General features: G+C 40.1%; 1 protein-coding gene across 2 annotated transcripts in view; it reads right to left on the reverse strand.

The window, feature by feature from the left end:
- Positions 1 to 19,456, reverse strand: part of LOC133371560 (coiled-coil domain-containing protein 178-like) — a 122,395-nt gene that overhangs the window by 79,452 nt on the left and 23,487 nt on the right. The window contains exons 3-6 of one of the 2 annotated variants that reach the window (XM_061599125.1): positions 11,642 to 11,715; positions 9,343 to 9,482; positions 2,008 to 2,042; positions 1,321 to 1,412 (exon numbers count right to left, since the gene is read on the reverse strand). In XM_061599125.1, coding sequence (XP_061455109.1) covers positions 1,321 to 1,412; positions 2,008 to 2,042; positions 9,343 to 9,482; positions 11,642 to 11,690 — 316 coding nt within the window. In that variant the 5' untranslated portion in view covers positions 11,691 to 11,715. The remainder of the gene's footprint in view (positions 1 to 1,320; positions 1,413 to 2,007; positions 2,043 to 9,342; positions 9,483 to 11,641; positions 11,716 to 19,456) is intronic. The other variant, XM_061599217.1, reaches the window with a different exon arrangement.

A 19,456-nucleotide genomic window follows, 5' to 3' on the forward strand; every position in this document is an offset into this window, starting at 1 on the left:
CTACTTTATATTGATAGCTATGAAATGAGGCCCATTATTGTGTCATTTCATGGCAATTACCTAGGGACTATATAATCTCTGCAATTTTGTTGTTGGCAATAATCCTTGGGTTAAAACTGCTGTGCAGAATTTTCTGCAGGTTTTTTTTTTAAGTTTAAAGGAACAGTCCTAAAAGTGAATTTTGTCCCCCATCAGTGTAAGAGTTTGAGGTGATAACTTTCACACTTTTGCCTAATTTGGACTGCCAAAGGTTCAAAATAAGTGGAAGAAATCCAGAATATGTTGAAATAATTTGTGGGAGCATAATGGAAAAAAATGTAGAACAACCAGTATAAAATGTGTATAATGCATGGAATACATCTTGTTTTCAGATTTCACTTAAGGAAAAGCCTGGTCTTTCAACTGCGTATAAGTTTTCTCCATTTATTCTGCTATCAGAGACTATGCAGCAATCAGATAAGGCACTATTGAGGTGTACCTTCTGGGCAAAACAACATGTGCCCTCTTCTTTTTTACTAGCAGCAACACGCACAGTACCTTACTGCTATATGTAAAAGTAGTGGGAGAGACAACTCTATGTTCTTTCATGGGAAAATAAAAAAAATCAAATACACAAAGCTAATCTGACAGGGTAGTTAGTGAGGCAGTGAGGATAAATTATCAGAGAAATGCTATCCTGTCATTGCATGTAACTGTTTACAGTTTAGCTTACATTTTGGTATATATTTTCTAAAAAAAATCTGTGTCAGTTTCTCAGTTTCAAAACTACAACATCTTTTTCGCAGCCACTGTTACCAGATATATCTTAGTATTACCACTGAACACAGAATCTATCTTGCAACAGGAGTAGAAAAATATTCCTTCACTATACATAAGAGCTGTTTTGACATAGCAGTCAACAGAATTATTCTATCCTCTTCCTTGTTGAAATTCCTGAGTTCTAAATGACAAGTGGTACCATACTGCAGATTTCAAACATTCCCACCATTAAATGGGCATTTCACCAGTTTAAATAGCTCTCTGGAAATAACTGCAACTAAATAGAGAGCCAGTGTGGTGTAGTGGTTAGAGTGTTGGACTATAACCTGGGAGACCAGGGTTTGAATTACCACACAGCCATGAAGCTCACTGGGTGACCTTGGGCCAGTCACTGCCTCTCAGCCTCAGAGGAAGGCAATGGCACACCACTTCTGAATACTGCTTACAATGAAGACACTATGAATATTCACAGGGTCGCCATAAGTCGGAATCTACTTGAAGGCAGTCCCAAATAGTTTGACCAATAGCACTGTGACAGAAAGTATTGCCAAAAGTGTTTACCTTCCCAATACAATGACTGTTCAGCTTTCAATTCAGAAGAGAGTGATAACCAGATATCTTTAGTTTCTTCAACATTTTTAATATCTGAATCCCTGTAAATATAAGTCAATATTTTAAGGCTGGAACTTCCTTCCAATATCTACACGGAACATTCAAATTCATCTTCAGTACCCACCTCTTTCATGCAACTATTGGCTTAATCCAGGGATATGACCGCTGTCACCCTCCAAATGTTGTTGCTGGACTTTTAATTCCCTCACCATTAGCCATGCTGGCTGGGCATATGAGCATTGGAGCCCACATGTTCCCCATTCCTGGCATTTCTCCTTAATCCCTCAATCCTCTTCCACAACAACAACAAAGGCTATATAGATATAAATGGTAATGCATCCGCTCACATTTATCTATCGGTACCCTCACCTCTCCCACTCTGCTCCTCAGTTATTTCCCCATACTTTAAATTTTTTAGATTTTGTTGGGCAGGGAAATTTTGTCATTTTTGCTTATGTTACACATCATCATCATCATCATACCTTGATCCAAAGCTCTGTGGGGACCCCTATGAGTGCACAAGCAGAATGGGGAAGCAGTTATGCATGTAGGAGCTCCATGTGTGCATTAATAAAATAAGAACCGTTAAAATGTTGCCTAGTACAATTATCAATTCAAAACACATAAAATTCTTACCATGGCATTTTCTCCACTTTATATAAAAGATCATACTGTAAATATAAATGAGATGCTTTATTAACATATTATATATTTTAGAATTTGCACTGAGAATATAATAATGTTACTGTACAGAGAGACAACCACATAACCTATGGAGATTAAGCTGAATTAATTTTAAAATAGTTTCATGAGCCATATACCTTTTTTTTAACCTTTCACATAACTATGACAGTATTGTTTGGTGTATTTTATATACATTTCCTGAAATGGCAATCCTTGTAATGGCAACTTTCATAATGACAAGCTATGATCGTTTAACAAAGTGAAAGTATTTAACATTCTGTTACCATCTGGCATGTAAAATAATAGTAATCTGCCAAATGTATCCAAGTTGATGAAGTGGCATGTGACTGTGGAAAGTTGGATGAAAGGGCTGGATCAAAGGATCAACCACTGTGCTATTTGAAATTTAATGTTTAAGGGAAAACTATACAGCCACTGTGGCAATACAATGACAGGACACCAATTCTACTCTGGACTTCAAATAGTATCTTGAAACCTACTTCCCACCCCACCCACCCAAATTTCAAAATTTTAAATTTTGTAGTCAGATAGCAGTGGGGGGAGCAGCTGATGATAAATAAATAAAATCGCATGCATCCGTAGGGACCTAGACTCCGATGTTATGACAGACGAATCCATTGAAGTGTCCAGAACACGGTCTTGTCTTTCATTATTGGATGAGTTTCAGTTGGTGCAGCTTGAGGAAGTGGACAAGGTACTTGGATTGGTGCGGGCGACCACGTCTGCTCTAGATCCTTGTCCATCTTGGCTAGTGAAGGCTAGCAGGACTACTACCACCGGCTGGGCCAAGGAAGTGATAAATGCCTCCTTGAGTGAGGGAGTAGTCCCTAGTAGCCTCAAGGAGGCAGTAGTAAGACCTCTCTTAAAGAAACCTTCCTTAGACCCAGATGACTTGAACAACTATAGACCGGTGGCGAATGTCCCCTTTTTGGGCAAGGTTCTGGAGCGGGTGGTTGCCGGTCAGCTCCAGGTGCTCTTGGATGAGACCGATTATCTGGATCCGTTTCAATCCGGTTTTAGGCCTGGTTTTGGCACTGAAACAGCCTTGGTCGCCCTGTATGATGACCTTTGTCGGGAGAGGGACAGAGGGAGTGTGACTCTGTTGATTCTCCTTGATCTCTCAGCGGCGTTTGATACCATCGACCATGGTATCCTTCTGGGGAGACTCGTGGAGTTGGGAGTTGGAGGCACTGCTTGGCAGTGGTTCCGCTCCTACTTGGCGGATCGTCACCAGAAGGTAGTACTTGGGCAACATTGCTCAACTCCTTGGACTCTCCATTGTGGAGTCCCTCAGGGGTCAGTTTTGTCCCCCATGCTTTTTAACATCTACATGCAGCCTCTGGGTGCCGTCATCAGGAGTTTTGGAGTGCGTTGCCACCAGTACGCTGATGACACGCAGCTGTATTTCTCCTTTTCATCTTCTACAGGTGAGTCTGTGGATGTGCTGAATCACTGCCTGACCGCGATAATGGACTGGATGAGAGCTAATAAACTGAGACTCAATCCAGACAAGACTGAGACACTGTTGGTGAATGCCTTCCCTGCCCAGATGGTGGATGCTTACCCTGTTCTAGATGGGGTTACACTCCCCTTGAAGGAACAGGTTCGTAGTCTTGGGGTTCTTTTCGATCCTTCCTTGTCTCTGGAGGCGCAAGTGGCCACGGTGGCAAGGAATGCATTCTACCACCTTCGGTTGGTAGCCCAGCTACGCCCCTATCTGGACAGGGATGACCTCGCCTCAGTTGTTCATGCTCTGGTAACTTCTAGGTTGGATTACTGTAATGCGCTCTACGTAGGGCTGCCCTTGAAGACAGTTCGGAAGCTTCAGCTAGTGCAAAACGCAGCAGCCAGACTGCTGACGAGGATCAGCCGGTCAGCGCATATAACACCTGTTCTGGCCCGTTTGCACTGGCTACCTATTTGCTTCCGAGCCAGATTCAAGGTGCTGGTTTTGACCTATAAAGCCTTACACGGCGTGGGACCGCAGTATCTTGTGGAACGCCTCTCCCGCTATGAACCGACCCGGTCACTTCGCTCAGCGTCTAAGGCCCTCCTCCGGGTACCAACCCATCGAGAAGCCCGGAGGACAGTTACTCGATCTAGGGCCTTTTCTGTAGTGGCCCCCGAATTGTGGAATAGCCTCCCCGAAGAAATACGCCTGGCACCGACGCTTCTATCTTTTCGGCGCCAGGTTAAGACCTGGCTATGCTCCCAGGCATTTTAAAGCGTTTAATTTTACAATTTTAAATCTCTTTGTTTCAGTTTATTTATTGTGATATTTTGTATTTCTGTACTTTTAATCTTTTGTACACCGCCCAGAGAGCTATTCGCTATGGGCGGTTTAAAAATGAAATTAAATAAATAAATAAATAAATGATGCCCATTATAAGGCAATCCAAAATAGCAAAAACCTAAATAACAATCAAACACATTTAAATTACAGTGAGTTAATTTATTAAATAATTAAGATAATTAAAATGTTAATACAATTAAAAAGTACGTGATGGACATGTTTGTGCATTGTTTGACCGGAACACTGGAAGCCAGGAGTGCTTTCACCTCTTACTGCACAGTTGATTGGAATACTGCATGCATAGTTGTAATTTCAGCTCCCTAAGTAAAAGGAACAGGAATCTACTCTCTCTTCTTAAATGAAAGAGAATTCATCAAAATATCTGCCATGACCCTAGGGTTGGCCTCCCCATGCTTGGAGGATGAAGTTGTAAGACTCCAAGGAAGAGCTGAAGTGGGGGATAGATTTACCCTCAGAGTTCACCCAACTTTCCCCAAGGCTCTGGAGCATGAGAAACCTCTGAATCTCATTCTACCCCCACCACCCAAGCCTCAGAAGATCAGATTCTGATCAGATCCTTCTCAGAAATCACAATCAAGACACAACCACCTCAATCCTGCCAGAATCAATGCTTACAAAATGAGGCAAGGCCCCTTTAGTATAGGAAGCTTTTCCCATAGCAACTCCTATGGCAGTTATGTTCCAACCAGTAAACTAGTTTGATATTTTTTCACAGGGGAAGAGACATAGAAATTAAATAGCCTAAACATCCTACAGAAACATTATTCTACAGTAGAGGTAAATAAACTACTGATATTGGATACTACTTCTGAAGGCATGTAGTATTTGAGTGGGCTTGCGTGTTCCAATGAACCCAGTGAGCAATACTGTTGGGAGTCATGTACTCCCAGCAGGGTCACCCATGGTGGTAAGGTCAAGGGAGAGGAACCAGACAAAGAGCGATCCAAGAAAGTCCTCAACGGCAGAACAGGCAGAGGATAACAATGTGTACGTTACAACAGCTGTGAAGGTGGATGAAGGCTGCAGCAGATAAAAGACTTCCAATCATCGTGGTATCCATGCCATTGGAACAAAGCCTTTTTCTGTCAAGATTGCGTGTTGATTGTCATGCACCAATCTCCCCACATAAAACAAATTCACTCACAGGCGTCTTCCAAGCAAACCAAACCAAACCAAACCAAACCAAAAGTCCCATGGTGATTGGCGGATGGTGACGGGGGCAGCACTGTGAAATCCAGAAGCCTCTAGTCATGGACCGGCACATGGGGGGGGAGAAACAGACTCAGTCATCCTGGCTCAAGGACTGAGGCAGCTGAGTAGTTCGGCAGCTATATCCACGACTGAGTAGTCCTATTCAGGATCCACTCTGCTCATCCCGTATGGGGAGGGGGCTAGAAAAGGTGCCCTAAACATAGTCTGCCTCAGCTCTCTCCCTGACTGGATTACCATGTCCAGTGGCGTCACCACTTAGTGATCTCAAAAGACAATTGAACTTTGGAACATGGAATATATGGACATTGCTGGACAATACAGATAGTGAACGTCCTGAATGCAGGACTGCCACCATCACGAGGGAGTTGAGACGTTTTAATATTGACATAGCAGCACTCCAAGAAACTTGAAAAGCAGGAGAAGGATGACTGAAGGAAGAAAAAGGAGGTTATACCTTCTTCTAGAAAGGACTGCCTGAACAAGAATGATGAATACATGGAGTAGGCTTTGCTATTAAAAATAATCTTGTGAAGCTCTTGTCAGAAGTTCCTTTTGCCAAAAACCAGCAGGCAACTATTGTAAGTGCTTATACACCAACATTAGATGACGACGAAGACATCAAGGAAAAAATGTATAATCAGCTGGACACCATCTTATCAGAGATACCTAAGGAGGTTAAAATTATCCTTTTGGGAGATTTCAATGCAAGAGTTGGGCATGATTTCGATCTATGACCAGAAACCATTGGGAAAGAAAGAGTTGGCAATAGCAACCTGAATGGCATTCTACTTCTGACTAAATGTGCAGAGCATAATCTTGTTATTACAATCACACTCTTTCATCAGAAAAATAAATTTAAAACATCATGGAAGCACCCACGGTCAAAACACTGGCATCTCCTGGATTATGTAATTGTCTGTGCCAGAGATCGTCGTGATGTACTCCTCACTAGGGCCATGATGAGTGCTGATGACTGCTGGACAGATCACCGATTAATTTGATCTACTATGGCCATTAATATTGTTCCTCAACATAGGCTCCAAGGAAGAAAATGAAGGCATAAAATGAACATCCATGCCCTTCAAGATCCTATTAAGCAAGCCTGCTTTCAAACAACTCTCAAGAAACAACTACCGAAAGAACTCCCTGAAAATGTGGAGGAACACTGCATTAAACTGAAGACATCCATTATTGCAGCATGTGAACAAACTATTGGATACCAAACTAAGAAACATCAGGACTGGTTTGATGAGAATGATAGTGAGATTGAACATATCATCGAGAAGAAAAGGAAAGCCTTCCAGATATGGCAGAAAGACATTAATTGTGCTGCTAAGAAAAAAATCTATGCCAGTGCAAAGGCTGAGGTCCAAAGAAGAACTGGAGACCTTAAGAACTCCTGGTGGATAAAGAAAGCTCAAGAAATCCAGCACTTTGCAGATCCTCACAATGCACGGGGCTTTTTTAATGCCACAAAGGCCATCTATGGACCAACTAATTATGGTACAAATCCCTTATGTTAAATGGATGGTAGCAAACTTCTTAAGGATAAAGAGTCTATTGCACTGCGCTGGAAAGAGCATTACCATGATCTCCTTAATTGTAACTCTATTGTGGCTGGTGAGGTCCTCTCTCAAATTCCACAACAACAAACTAGAGACGAGCTTGCAGTATCCCCTAATTTGGATGAAGTCAGTAAAGCCATCAATCAAATGAAGAACAACAAAGCTGGTGGAGCTGATGGGATTCCTGCTGAAGTCTTTAAAGAAGGTGGGCCTGAACTTACATATATTTTCAATGGTGATCACTCGTGGCCGAGTACGATTGTCTTCCAAGATAAGGTCTTTAACAGTGGGTCCGTAAGTGACTGTGGAGGCCAATTGTGGATCCACACAGCCTCCCACAGTGAGGACATAGGTTTCCAGATGGAAGATGGTCGCAATGAGGATTTGTTTGACGTGCCTTCCACTTGGCTTGTTTGTCCCATTCGCCCTGCATTCGTGCTTCTTCAAAATCCACAGCACCTTTGATAATAGCCAACCTCCATTTGGTACGTTCATGGGCCAAGTCTTCCCAGTTGTCGATGTTCATGTTACATTTTTTTAGATTCGCTTTAAGAACATCTTTAAACCTCTTTTGCTGTCCACCGATGTTCTGTTTTCCATCCTTAAGTTGGGAGTAAAGTGGCTGCTTTGGAAGACGGTGATTAGGCATTCGAACAACATGGCAGGTCCACCAAAGTTGATGTTGACGGATCATTGTTTCAACACTGGCAGTCTTTGCTTCTTCCAAAATGCTAACGTTAGTCCATCTGTCTTCCCAAGTAATTTGCAGAATTTTCTGGAGGCAGCGTTGGTGGAATCTTTCAAGAAGTTGGGAGCAGCGTTTATAAATGGTCCATGTTTCATAGGCATACAGTAAGGTCGGTAGTACAATGGCTTTGTAAATAAGCATTTTGGTCTCCCTGCGAATATCCCGATCCTTGAACACTCTACGCTTCATTCGGGAGAATGTGGCACTCACAGAGCTCAGACGATGTTGAATTTCAGCGTCGATGTCAGCTTTTACAGAGAGATGGCTGCCAAGATAGGGGACATGATAAACGTTCTTCAACGTCACACCATTACGCTGGGTTGATGGTGCTACAGAGGGACTAGTTCGCACCTGTTGATGAAGCACTTTGGTTTTTTTAATATTAAAACGCCATAATTATCACCCTTTTAAAGAAGGATGATAGACAGATTGCGGGAACTATCGAGGTATTTCTTTTCTTGCTACCACAGGTAAAATCCTTGCAAGGATCCTCGCAAATCGCCTCCTGCCGCTCTCAGAGGATGTCCTCCCAGAATCTCAAAATGGTTTCCGCCCTTCCAGGGGGACAGTGGACATGATCTTCACTGCACAACAGCTTCAAGAAAAATGCCGGGAGCAGAATCAATCTTTATATATGGTGTTTATTGACCTGACTAAGGCCTTTGATACTGTGAATCGAACCGCTCTCTGGACCATCCTTCTGAAAACTGGATGCCCTGATAAATTTGTGAATATTTTGCGACTCCTTCATGACAACATGAGAGCAACAGTTTTGGATAACAATGGCTTTCAGAGCGATCCATTCAGAGTCGGATCAGGTGTAAAACAGGGATGCGTCGTTGCTCCTACCTTATTTGCTGTCTGCATTGCTATGATTCTACACCTTATTGACGGGAAACTTCCTACTGGTGTGGAAGTCATATATCGAAGAGATGGAAAGCTTTTTAATCTCAGTAGGCTGAAAGCAAAAAGTAAGGTAATGTCAACCTGTCGTAGAACTTCAATATGCTGATGATATTGTGGTTTCCGAACATTCAGAGAAAGATCTTCAAACTATCCTAAATGTCTTTGCAGAAGCATATGGAAAGCTTGGGCTCTCACCTAATATTAAAAAAACCAAAGTGCTTCATCAACAGGTGTGAACTAGTCTTCACAAACATGGTGAACATTAGCCATGGCAAGGGCCTTCTAAAAGGTGGTGCCCCACTTATGTGATGTTTACTTTGAGGTCATTTTGATGCCTGGCCAATTCACCCAGGCATTTTACAATCTCTGATTAATGTTTTTTATACTGCCATCCAGAGTCTTAGATTTTATTACTACTGTTGTATTATTATTGTTTTTGTAGTATTACTATATTCCTATTCTTAATGTAAAATAAAAGTGAGATCTACTGAAGTTTTGTTGAAGCTTGGCAAATAAAGTACCTGTTGAAAGGATTCTTCCACTTTTATTTCTAGATCTTGAATGTGATGAATAGCTTTGTTAACACATGCAGATGGAGTATTTACAGCAGCACAACTACGTTGCCTTGAAGGGATACCCAATGAAATATTTTCATTCATACCTACAATTATTCAAGGGTATTTTTGGTAGGGGTGGGAGAAAAAATGCATGTAATAAATATACATTTTAAACATTACAATAAATGTGTGATCCCTACAATTTAAATGTACATGCCACATGGAAGCTCTGTGTTTCGAGTTCCCAACATTTTTTTTCTTTCTCAAAAAGCAGGCTTGTGAAGCACCAGTTTGGATAAGAACCATCATGGGAACAGGAGATTTTAACCTCCATGCAAATATTCTGATAATTCACAGTGAAAAAATAAATAACACACATACGGCAGAGTAATCCTATTTGTTATACTGGAGGAGGTTAGGATGTGGCCAAGGTCTCCCTCTGCCAGGCTCTCCGCACTGGCATGTGGCCTCCACCACCACGGGGGTTCCCATAGTGCCCACTGAAAGCGCTGGTGGTTAGAATCAACCAGCAGCAGTATCCCCACTACTGCTAACCAAGATAAACTCTAAAATGGGGCATTATGGGGGCCTCAATCCAATAGATCCTAAGCTAGGCCAGCTACCAGCCATAGACACACTTTGGGACTCTCTCTTCTGCTAGCGTGGAACTGGTGCAGCAAAAAATGGCATTTTTTACTGCCCTCCAACTTTTGCCCCGGCCAGCGCAAGGTGCAGGACATCAGATGTGGGGATGGCTCTGCCACTCCATTCAGCCCTGCTGCTCCCAGCCAGGAATTAAGATTGCAGCCCAAAAACCACGGAGGAAAAAATTTATAGGCTTGCTATGCAATCCTATACGTGTTTACCCAGAAATAAGTCATACTGAGTTGAGTGGGACTTACTTTTGGGTAAGAGTGTATAGATTGCAGCGTATTCTCTTAAAAGTGTATATTTCCCCCTGTGGCTTATAACAACTTACAGAGAAGCTGTGGATTGGGGCCATGACATGGGAAACAAGTGTTAGGCAACCCCCTTCCCCATTTTGACCCTAATTCAAATCAGGCGCCACAAGCTAAATGAATCAGAATGAAAAAGTAATGGGCAATTCTCATGTAACAACTAGCCTGACCCTTAGTTTCATGTTCCAGTCCAATTCACATACATATAATAGTCCAGACTGCACATCTGTTACTGGTCCTCCCTCCACCACAACAACTGATCAGAGTTATCACTGTGACGCCCTTCCCTGGCTCTCTCTGTCAGGTTCCTACCTGCGCGTGGCTACTGCCTGTCACTAGGCACCACCAGGGACTCCACCAGTCCGGACTGTCCTTTTTTATGGTTTCTCTCCCCGCTCTAGCATAGATCTCAACAGATCCCCCTGCTAGGCAACCACCAGTCACGTCCTATAACCAGTATTCCCAGAGACTCTGAATACTGGTATTGTTATTCTCTTCACCGCTGCCACCATTTGTTACAGTTCCCCTTCAGCCTTGGTCATTACCTTACCCTCCCTTCTGGTCTGTGAAACCCCAGCCAAGGATCAGGCCTTTGGTAAACCAAATTAAGTATTTATTAAAGATAACAAAGCTAACAAGATTAACAAGATTTCTTCTTAAGGCACATAAGCATATGGTTTTACTCAATACTAATCCGAACTCCACCCCCCTCCTTCTTCACTCTCTCCTGGCAAACAACTCTCTAAACCCCACCAAGCAACCCACTCAGTTTCACCTCATCCACCCCCTAGATTCCACTCTCACTCTTCCTTTTATACGTTCAGCCATTTTAAACACTCAGCCAATCATCTAGCATTCTACTGCCCATTCACTCCCCCTCCTCTTTCACTCCACTTACCATGTATCTTCTAAACAACCAACACTTACCATATATACATTAATATAGGAACATCATAATCACCAATTATTAAAATGAGCTACAATTATTTGGCAGTGCTACATGCAAGCAACCATGGCTGCAATGCTAGATCATGCTGGAGAACCATGTGGACAGCATCAATTTGCTGATTTGGGTTACTGGTTTTAAAGAATGAAGAACTCCAACATCATGGCAAGCAGAACTGAAAATAATAATCCCAAATGAAAGGTATTAAGGGGCAGCACCAAAAATGGAAAGAGAGAGAAAAGATACAACCAAGGTACTGCATATATACAAAAGTACCAAAAGCAACGCTTTACATCTATTTGAAGCTTTTTAGAAAACATAAATTGCTCAACATTGCAAGAAGGAAAAGACAAAATACCTTCTGGTTGTTGGCTGTTATCCTTGGAAGAAGAAGAAAGTAGTGACATTTCAGTCACTGTTGCCCTTTGCAACCTGATTTTTTTTTAAAAAAAGATACTATTATATTGTATTCAAAAGATGAACATACACTATTGTTAGTAAAATTCATATCTGCAGATTTAAAAAATTATTGGATTGTCAAGGATTTCTTATCAGTTATGGCCAAGAGCGAAAAAGGATGGATCTCATATGTGAGAGACAAATGAGCACACAACTAAGACTTTACTTTCATTTTTCACTGTTGTAATTCTTGGTGCAAACCTGCTTGTCTTTCAGAAGTGGGAACAGCTGTGGAAAAGGAAAAAAGTGAAAGTAAAACTTGTATTCTGTTCTCTCCCTCATATTTACAAGAGTGGTTGATCCCAAAGACAAAAAGGCTCCAAACTGGTTCTTATACTGGACAGTTTGTTAAGAATAGAGTAGCAAGCTATATAACTGCAAAAAAAAAACAAACCTTGATATAAATCAGAAGCACAGTAATAAAAACAGTACTATGACATGTTTGTTGAATTACTGAACATTTTAACAATGATCCCAGCCCTTCACAGCTAAGAAAATAATTGGAAAGGAAATTATTTTCTTCACTTCCAAAACTTTGCATTGCTCTTAATTATTAACCTAGACAGTAGGTGAAAGTAATTTCACAACAATGGGATTTGCTTCTTATTTAGGGCGAAGTGGAAAAAAACCCATATAGTTTCAACCACAGGATACATTTTGCATGCAATAAATGACATACAGTAAAACAGAAAAGAGGTGGGAAGAAAATACAGAACATTAGTACAGGTGCTTAGTCTTCTCAGGTATGCTATGTAAATGCTTCTACATTCTATTTCACACTTCATTAAATAAAATTAAATAGTCAGCAGCATACATATACAACATTTTAAATTACACAGTAACTCAAACGTCTCTAACCATATAGATTTAAAGACATTAAATATAAAACTGAGACTTCAATAGAAAAGTGAGAATTCAGCACTAAAACAATTCTTCATTAACTGGAAGGCATAATTTCAAGCAATTTGCTTTCTAAAACAGTTTTCAAAAACAAGTTACAACGGCTCCATTTAAATGGAATGCTAAACCATAGTTTACCATTATGAAAATGAGACCAGGTGAGCCTTGTGCTCATGCACTATCCATTCCGGCATGGCTATGAAGCTTCCACTTCTGTTTTAGGTTAATTACAGATTTATGTGTTGTCTGAACCGTAAACTGAGATTAATCTTAACGATGCTCAATGAAAACAAGTCAGCTTTATAAACTATGGTTTGAAATTGGCTTGTTTTCACTAACTATAGTTACAGTTAACCACAGTTTGTCCAGACTGATCCAACACTTCAAGCTGTGTTTAACTTGAAACAGAAGCAAAACTGGAGGAGGAGGAGCACATAGTTTAGGCTCACTACAGTTCATTCTATGGCTTATCAATACATTCAAACCATTTGAAAAATTTGAAAAATTAAAAATCACATCTAAATAACGCAAGAGACAACTGTCACTTTCTTTAATAAATTCCATTTTCTATCTTTTCAGAGAAAAGAGCAATTTATTACAACTACTCCAGAATTTAAATCCTTTATTCAACAATGTGAAAATGATATTAATGTATGGAGGTTGGCTTAATTGCACATAGCAATGTAATGTCTCTGTCTATGTACACAGAAGGTAGATCTGTGGATCTGTGCTTTTGTGTTTTGCATGTTTGTATATTTGCAGCAACTGTTCTGGCTCCTACCTTGCACATAAGGCAATTGTTAGATTAGGGCACAAATGTTTTACTTTCCTAACTGAAATATGGCAAACACAGCAACATATCTGAGCAGTTTTCAGAAAACTATAAATGTGCCCAATGGGATAACATTTGTGTATATCTTTGTCAAAGAATACACAGAAAGTATCCCTGCAAAAAAAAAACTTTGTCAGTATGTAAGCAGAAGATTTTAAAGATAGCTTTTTCTTCCCACCTTTTTTTAATTTAAATATTTATTTAAATTAAAATTTCATTAAAAATACAAGGCAGCATACAACATAATACTACAAATAACATCAATAAAAACATCAATAAAATCAGTTCATTAAAATGCTTATTCTAAAGGCCTTGTCTGTATCATTTTTAAAAGATTTGTAAAAAAGGATGCCAGCCCCGGTCTGCCACACTAAAAGCTCAATCCCTGGTAAAGGTGACTGAACCTCAGGGGCATGGGGAACAACCAAAAGTGCCACATCAGTTCTCAGTGATCAAAGTAGAGAATAAGGAATCAGACAATCCTATTCAAACAAAGGAGTAACATGTTGTCCGTAACCTCCTGTAAGCAGTCTGGCTGCTGCATTCCGTGCTCATTGCAGTTTACTGACCAGATAACAAGGGAAGCTCCACCTAAAGTGCCAGAGTTTACCAATGCATGGACCACTGTGGTCAGGCATTCCCAGTCCAGGAATGGTCACAGCTAGCATACTAACCAAAGCTGGTAGAAGGCATTCCTAGCCAGAGAGGTCATGTGGGCCTCTAGTGATAAAGATGGATCAAGAAGTACAAACTGCAAACTTGCTGCTTAAAGGGAGTACAACCCTGTCCAGAAGAGGCGATTGACCTATCTCCTAGACCTGGGAACCACCTACCCACAAGACCATCTTTTCAGGATTCAAGCTCTGTTTATTACCCCTCATCCAGTCCACTGCATCCAGGCACTCATCCAGAACTTATACAACCTATCCTGACTCAGATGTAGTCCAGACATGTAGGGTTTTTTACCTTATATTGAAATGTCTTCAGCTTTACCAAATGCTTTGCTTTCGCTTTGAATAAATTACAGCAGGTCAGGCTGTGCTTGCATGTTTAAACCGTCATTCTATATTTTTGAGTGGCACAAATTAAAAGAAAAATTAGATAAAATTATCCTTTTTGGCATTTGAGTATATAAATATTTTGTGCATATTTCAGCATTTGATCATTATTTTTTCTTTGAAATTCTCTGCCAATAATTGCTCACTGTTTTAAAGGATCACAGTGATGTGTGATTTTTGTAGAAATATATGGAGCAATTATACTTAAACTAAGTTTCAATTTCCAGTTACTAAGGCAACCAATGCATCCAGAAAAAAGCATAGCTAAGTCAACCCAGTCTCTACATCAATGTCTTTTGTTCAAAAAGAATATTAATATTGATCCACTTCACAGAAATGTTAGGATTAAGAAAACAAAGGGAGTTGTCCAATCTGTAGGTGATAAAATGATTACATTGGAACTAGCATAAAGTTATATTTTGCATCTACTGGATGGCCACTGAAATTGATCACATAGACACGTAATTGAAATATGGATCCAAGCAACTTATTCCAAAATGACTCTGTAAGCATGATACACAACATGTAGCTAAAAAGTAGAGATTCTGAAGAAATCCATCAGGTTTTATTTCCAATGTGGATATTATGCCTTATGTTTGACTCTATCTGGTTTAACCTCTTTCAGAGCATAGAGTTATCAGCTACTGTATGTGCAAACACTTGCCCATGCTGGTCAAAAGAAAAAAGCAGACACAACTGAATGCACAATAACTTGCACCAGCTAGGAGATTTGTCCCCCTCTAGGATGCACACTTTAACATGGTAAGGGGGTTTGAGAGTGTCAAAGAAGCTGAGAGAGATGCCATCAGAAGTCTAGACCAAGAGGCTAGGCTCCTAGCAGGGGCACCCAAGGTGGAATGGTCAAAGCTGAGACACTAGACTAAGATGCATCCAAACTCAGAGGAAGGCAATGGTAAACCACCTCTGAATACCTCTTACCACAAAAATCCTATGAACAGGGTATCCAAAATGCAACACGAGATAGTGCTGGAAGATGAGACCCCCAGGTCAGAAGACACTCAACAAGCTACTGGGGAAGAACAAAGTACGAGTAGCGCTGTGACTAATGATGCAGCTGGGTCAAAGCTGAAAGGAAGCCCAGAGGCTAATGCGCACAGATGCAAAAGGAGAATCCAGAGTTGTACACCAGGGAAAGTTAGAAATTGTCAAGCAAGAAATGGAACGTATCAACATTACAATACTTGGCATGAGTGAATTAAAATGGATGGGAATGGGACATTTTCAATCAGGCAACTACAAAATATTTTATGCAGGAAATGAGAAATTAAGAAGAAACAGGGTTGCTTTAATAGTCAGAAGTCATGTAGCAGAAGCAACTAGGAGCTATAAAGCAAGGTCTGAGTGAATTATATCAATGAGATCTAACGGAAAACCTATTAACATAACCTACATCCAAGTCTATGCTCCAACAGCAAATGCAGAAGAAAAGGAATTGGAAAGATATTACGCAGAAGTACAGGAAGAAACTGATCACACCCCAAAGCAAGATGTTCTGATAATCATAGGGGACTGGAATGCAAAAGTAGGGAACAGAGAAGAACTAGGAATTGTAGGGAAATGGGGCTTAGGAGAAAGAAATGAAGCAGGAGAAAGACTTATTGAATTATGTGAAACCAATAATTTGTTTCTTGCAAACACATTTTTTAAGCAACCAAAAAGACAACTGTACACATGGACATCACCAAATGGTAAATATAGGAATCAAATTGATTATATAATTGGTAGCAGAAAATGGAGAAGTTCCATACTTTTTGCAAAAACAAGACCAAGAGCAGAATGCAGTACAGATCATGAACTGGTCATATAAAAAATCAGAGTAAAGCTAAAGAACAACAACAAAGGAATCATAATGGCAAAATACAATTTAAATAACATCCCATAAGAATATAAAGATCAAATAAGGAACAGATTTGAGGCTTTAAACTTAGTTGACAAAGAATCAGAAGAACTATGGGGAGAGGCCAGGGACATTGTAAGGGAAGAATGTAAAAACACAATACCTCTAGTTAAAAAGAGAGAAAGACTTCAATGGATGACTGAAGAAACTCTTAAAATGGTTAAACAGAGAAGGAAAGCAAAAGCAAAAGGAGATAGAAACACAGTTAGAACCCTAAATGCAACAATACAGCGACTAGTAAGTAGGGACAAAGAGAACTATTACAGTAGTTGTATAGAAATAGAAGAGGACAACAAAAAGGGTAGAACAAGAACCCTATAGCAAAAGATAAGAGAAATTAAAGGGAAATTTAAACCAAGAATAGAGATGTTGAATAATCAACAGAGGAACACACTGACTGACCAAGGTAAAATAAAAGGAAGATGGAAGCAATAAAATGAAGAACTCTATAAAAGAGATGCAAGGATGACAGATTCATTCATGGAAGAACCGTAGGATGAAGAACCAGAAATTTTAGAATGTGAGGTGAAAGCTGCTCTTAAAATACTTGGAAGAAACAAATCACCAGGAGCAGATAGCATACCAATAGACTTGCTACAACCTACTGAGACTGAATCTGTCCACATTTTGACAAACATTTGTCAACAAATATGGAAAATAAAACAATGGCCCACAGATTGGAAGCATCCAATATACATCTCAATCCCAAAGAAATGGGATCCCAGGGAATGCAGTAATTATCAACCTATTGCCTTAATATCCCATGCAAGTAAAGTAATGCTCAAGATTCTACAACAAAGGCACTTACCATATATGGAACGCGAAATGCCAGATGTCCAAGCTGGATTTAGTAAGGGAAGAGGTACCAGAGATCATATCCCAAACATAAATTGGATAATGGAATGGACTAAAGAATTTCAGAAAGAAATCACACTGTGCTTTATAGATTACAACAAAGCCTTTGATTGTGTAGATCACAAAAAACTATGGAATGCTTTAAAAGAAATGGGGGTGCCACAGCATCTGATTGTCCTGATGTGCAATCTATACTCTGGACAAGAGGCTACTATAAGGACAGAATATGGAGAAACCATTTGTTTCCCAGTCGGAAAGGGTGTGAGACGGGGTGTGTTTTATCACCCTATTTGTTTAATCTATACGCTGAACGTATCATACAGAAAGCGGGATTGGACCAAGATGAAGGAGTTGTGAAAATTGGAGGGAGAAATAGCAACAATTTATTTATTTATTTATTAAATTTATACCCCGCCTTATGGCCAAAAGGCCCTCAAGGCGGCTTACAAAAACACGAATATAACAACACATCATAATACATCAATACAATAATGCAATTCTCAAAATTAAATAACAAATAAAAGTAAAAGAAAAGAAAAAACATTTAAATGTGTCATGATAAGAGAACCGCATTCAGCCAGGTTTTTTATACTAGATATGCTCTGCTCCGGAGGTAAGGCAGTCTCAATTTGACAGGACACAAATTGGTTCTTCTTCAGCTTTTTCAAGACCTGATCTTTGTGACTCCCAAAAACTCCGTCGTCCATTTGTAACTTAGAGACAAGAGACCTTTCGTTTTCCTCTTCACGCAGTATGAAGTACCTGCTTTGCCAGCCTTGGATGAGGTTGGTGTATTTGCGCAGACAGCCCTCTAGCACCGTCTCCATCTTCCTGCCTGCCGCCAGCCCCCCTCCAGTGCCGCCAATTTAAGATATGCAAACGATACCATACTGCTAGCAGAAACCAGTAATAATTTGAAATGAATGCTGATGAAAGTTAAAGAGGAAAGTACAAAAGCAGGACTACAGCTGAACGTCAAGAAGACTAAAGTAATGACAACAGAAGATTTATGTAACTTTAAAGTTGAAAACGAGGACCTTGAACTTGTTAAGGATTGTCAATACCTTGGCACAGTCATTAACCAAAATGGAGACAATAGTCAAGAAATCAGAAGAAGGCTAGGACTGGGGAGGGCAGCTATGAGAGAACTAGAAAAGGTCCTCAAATGCAAAGAGTCAGGATCATTCAGACCATGGTATTCCCGATCTCTATGTATGGATGTGAAAGTTGGACCGTTAAAAAAAGGGGACAAGAGAAAAATCAACTCATTTGAAATGTGGTGATGGAGGAGAGCTTTGTGCATACCATGGACTGCAAAAAAGACAAATAATTGGGTCTTAGAACAAATTAAACCAGAACTATCACTAGAAGCTAAAATGATGAAACTGAGGTTATCATACTTTGGACACATAATGAGAAGACACGATTCACTAGAAAAGACAAATGCTGGGAAAAACAGAAGGGAGTAGAAAAAGGGGAAGACCAAACAAGAGATTGATTGATTCTATAAAGTAAGCCACAGATCTGAACTTACAAGATCTGAACAGGGTGGTTCATAACAGATACTATTAGAGGTCGCTGATTCATGGGGTCACCATAAGTCGTAATCGACTTGAAGGCATATAACAACAACAAGGAGATTTGTCATAAGAAAGCCCTGCTGGATTAGACCAAGTTCTCACAGAGGCCAACCAGATGACTCTGAGAAGCCCACAAGCAGGCAATGAGCACAACAACCCTCTCCTCTTTTATGTTTCTTAGCAACTGGTATAATCTCATCCCCTTTTAAAGCTGTCCAAGTTGATGGCCACCATTACATCTTACAGTAGCAAATTCCATATTTTAACTATGTGCCACATGTTCAAATACTTCCTTTTGTCTGTTTCAGTGAAGACATTCAGTTTCATTGGATGACCCTAGTTCTAGTATTATGTGAGAGGAAGAAAAACTTCCCTCTATGCACTCTCCACACCTTGAAAGATTTTATATACCTCTATAATGTTCCCCCTTCCTTCCTTTCTTTCTAAATTACAAAGTTCCCAATGTTGCAACTATTATTATGATTATTACAGCCATTTCACAATAAGAAGATAAATACAAAATAAGCATATATACAAGATAAAATAGATAATAATAATTCTTTTTTTAAAA

Source organism: Rhineura floridana, chromosome 1 (assembly GCF_030035675.1).
Source record: "Rhineura floridana isolate rRhiFlo1 chromosome 1, rRhiFlo1.hap2, whole genome shotgun sequence".
NCBI lineage: Eukaryota > Metazoa > Chordata > Lepidosauria > Squamata > Rhineuridae > Rhineura > Rhineura floridana.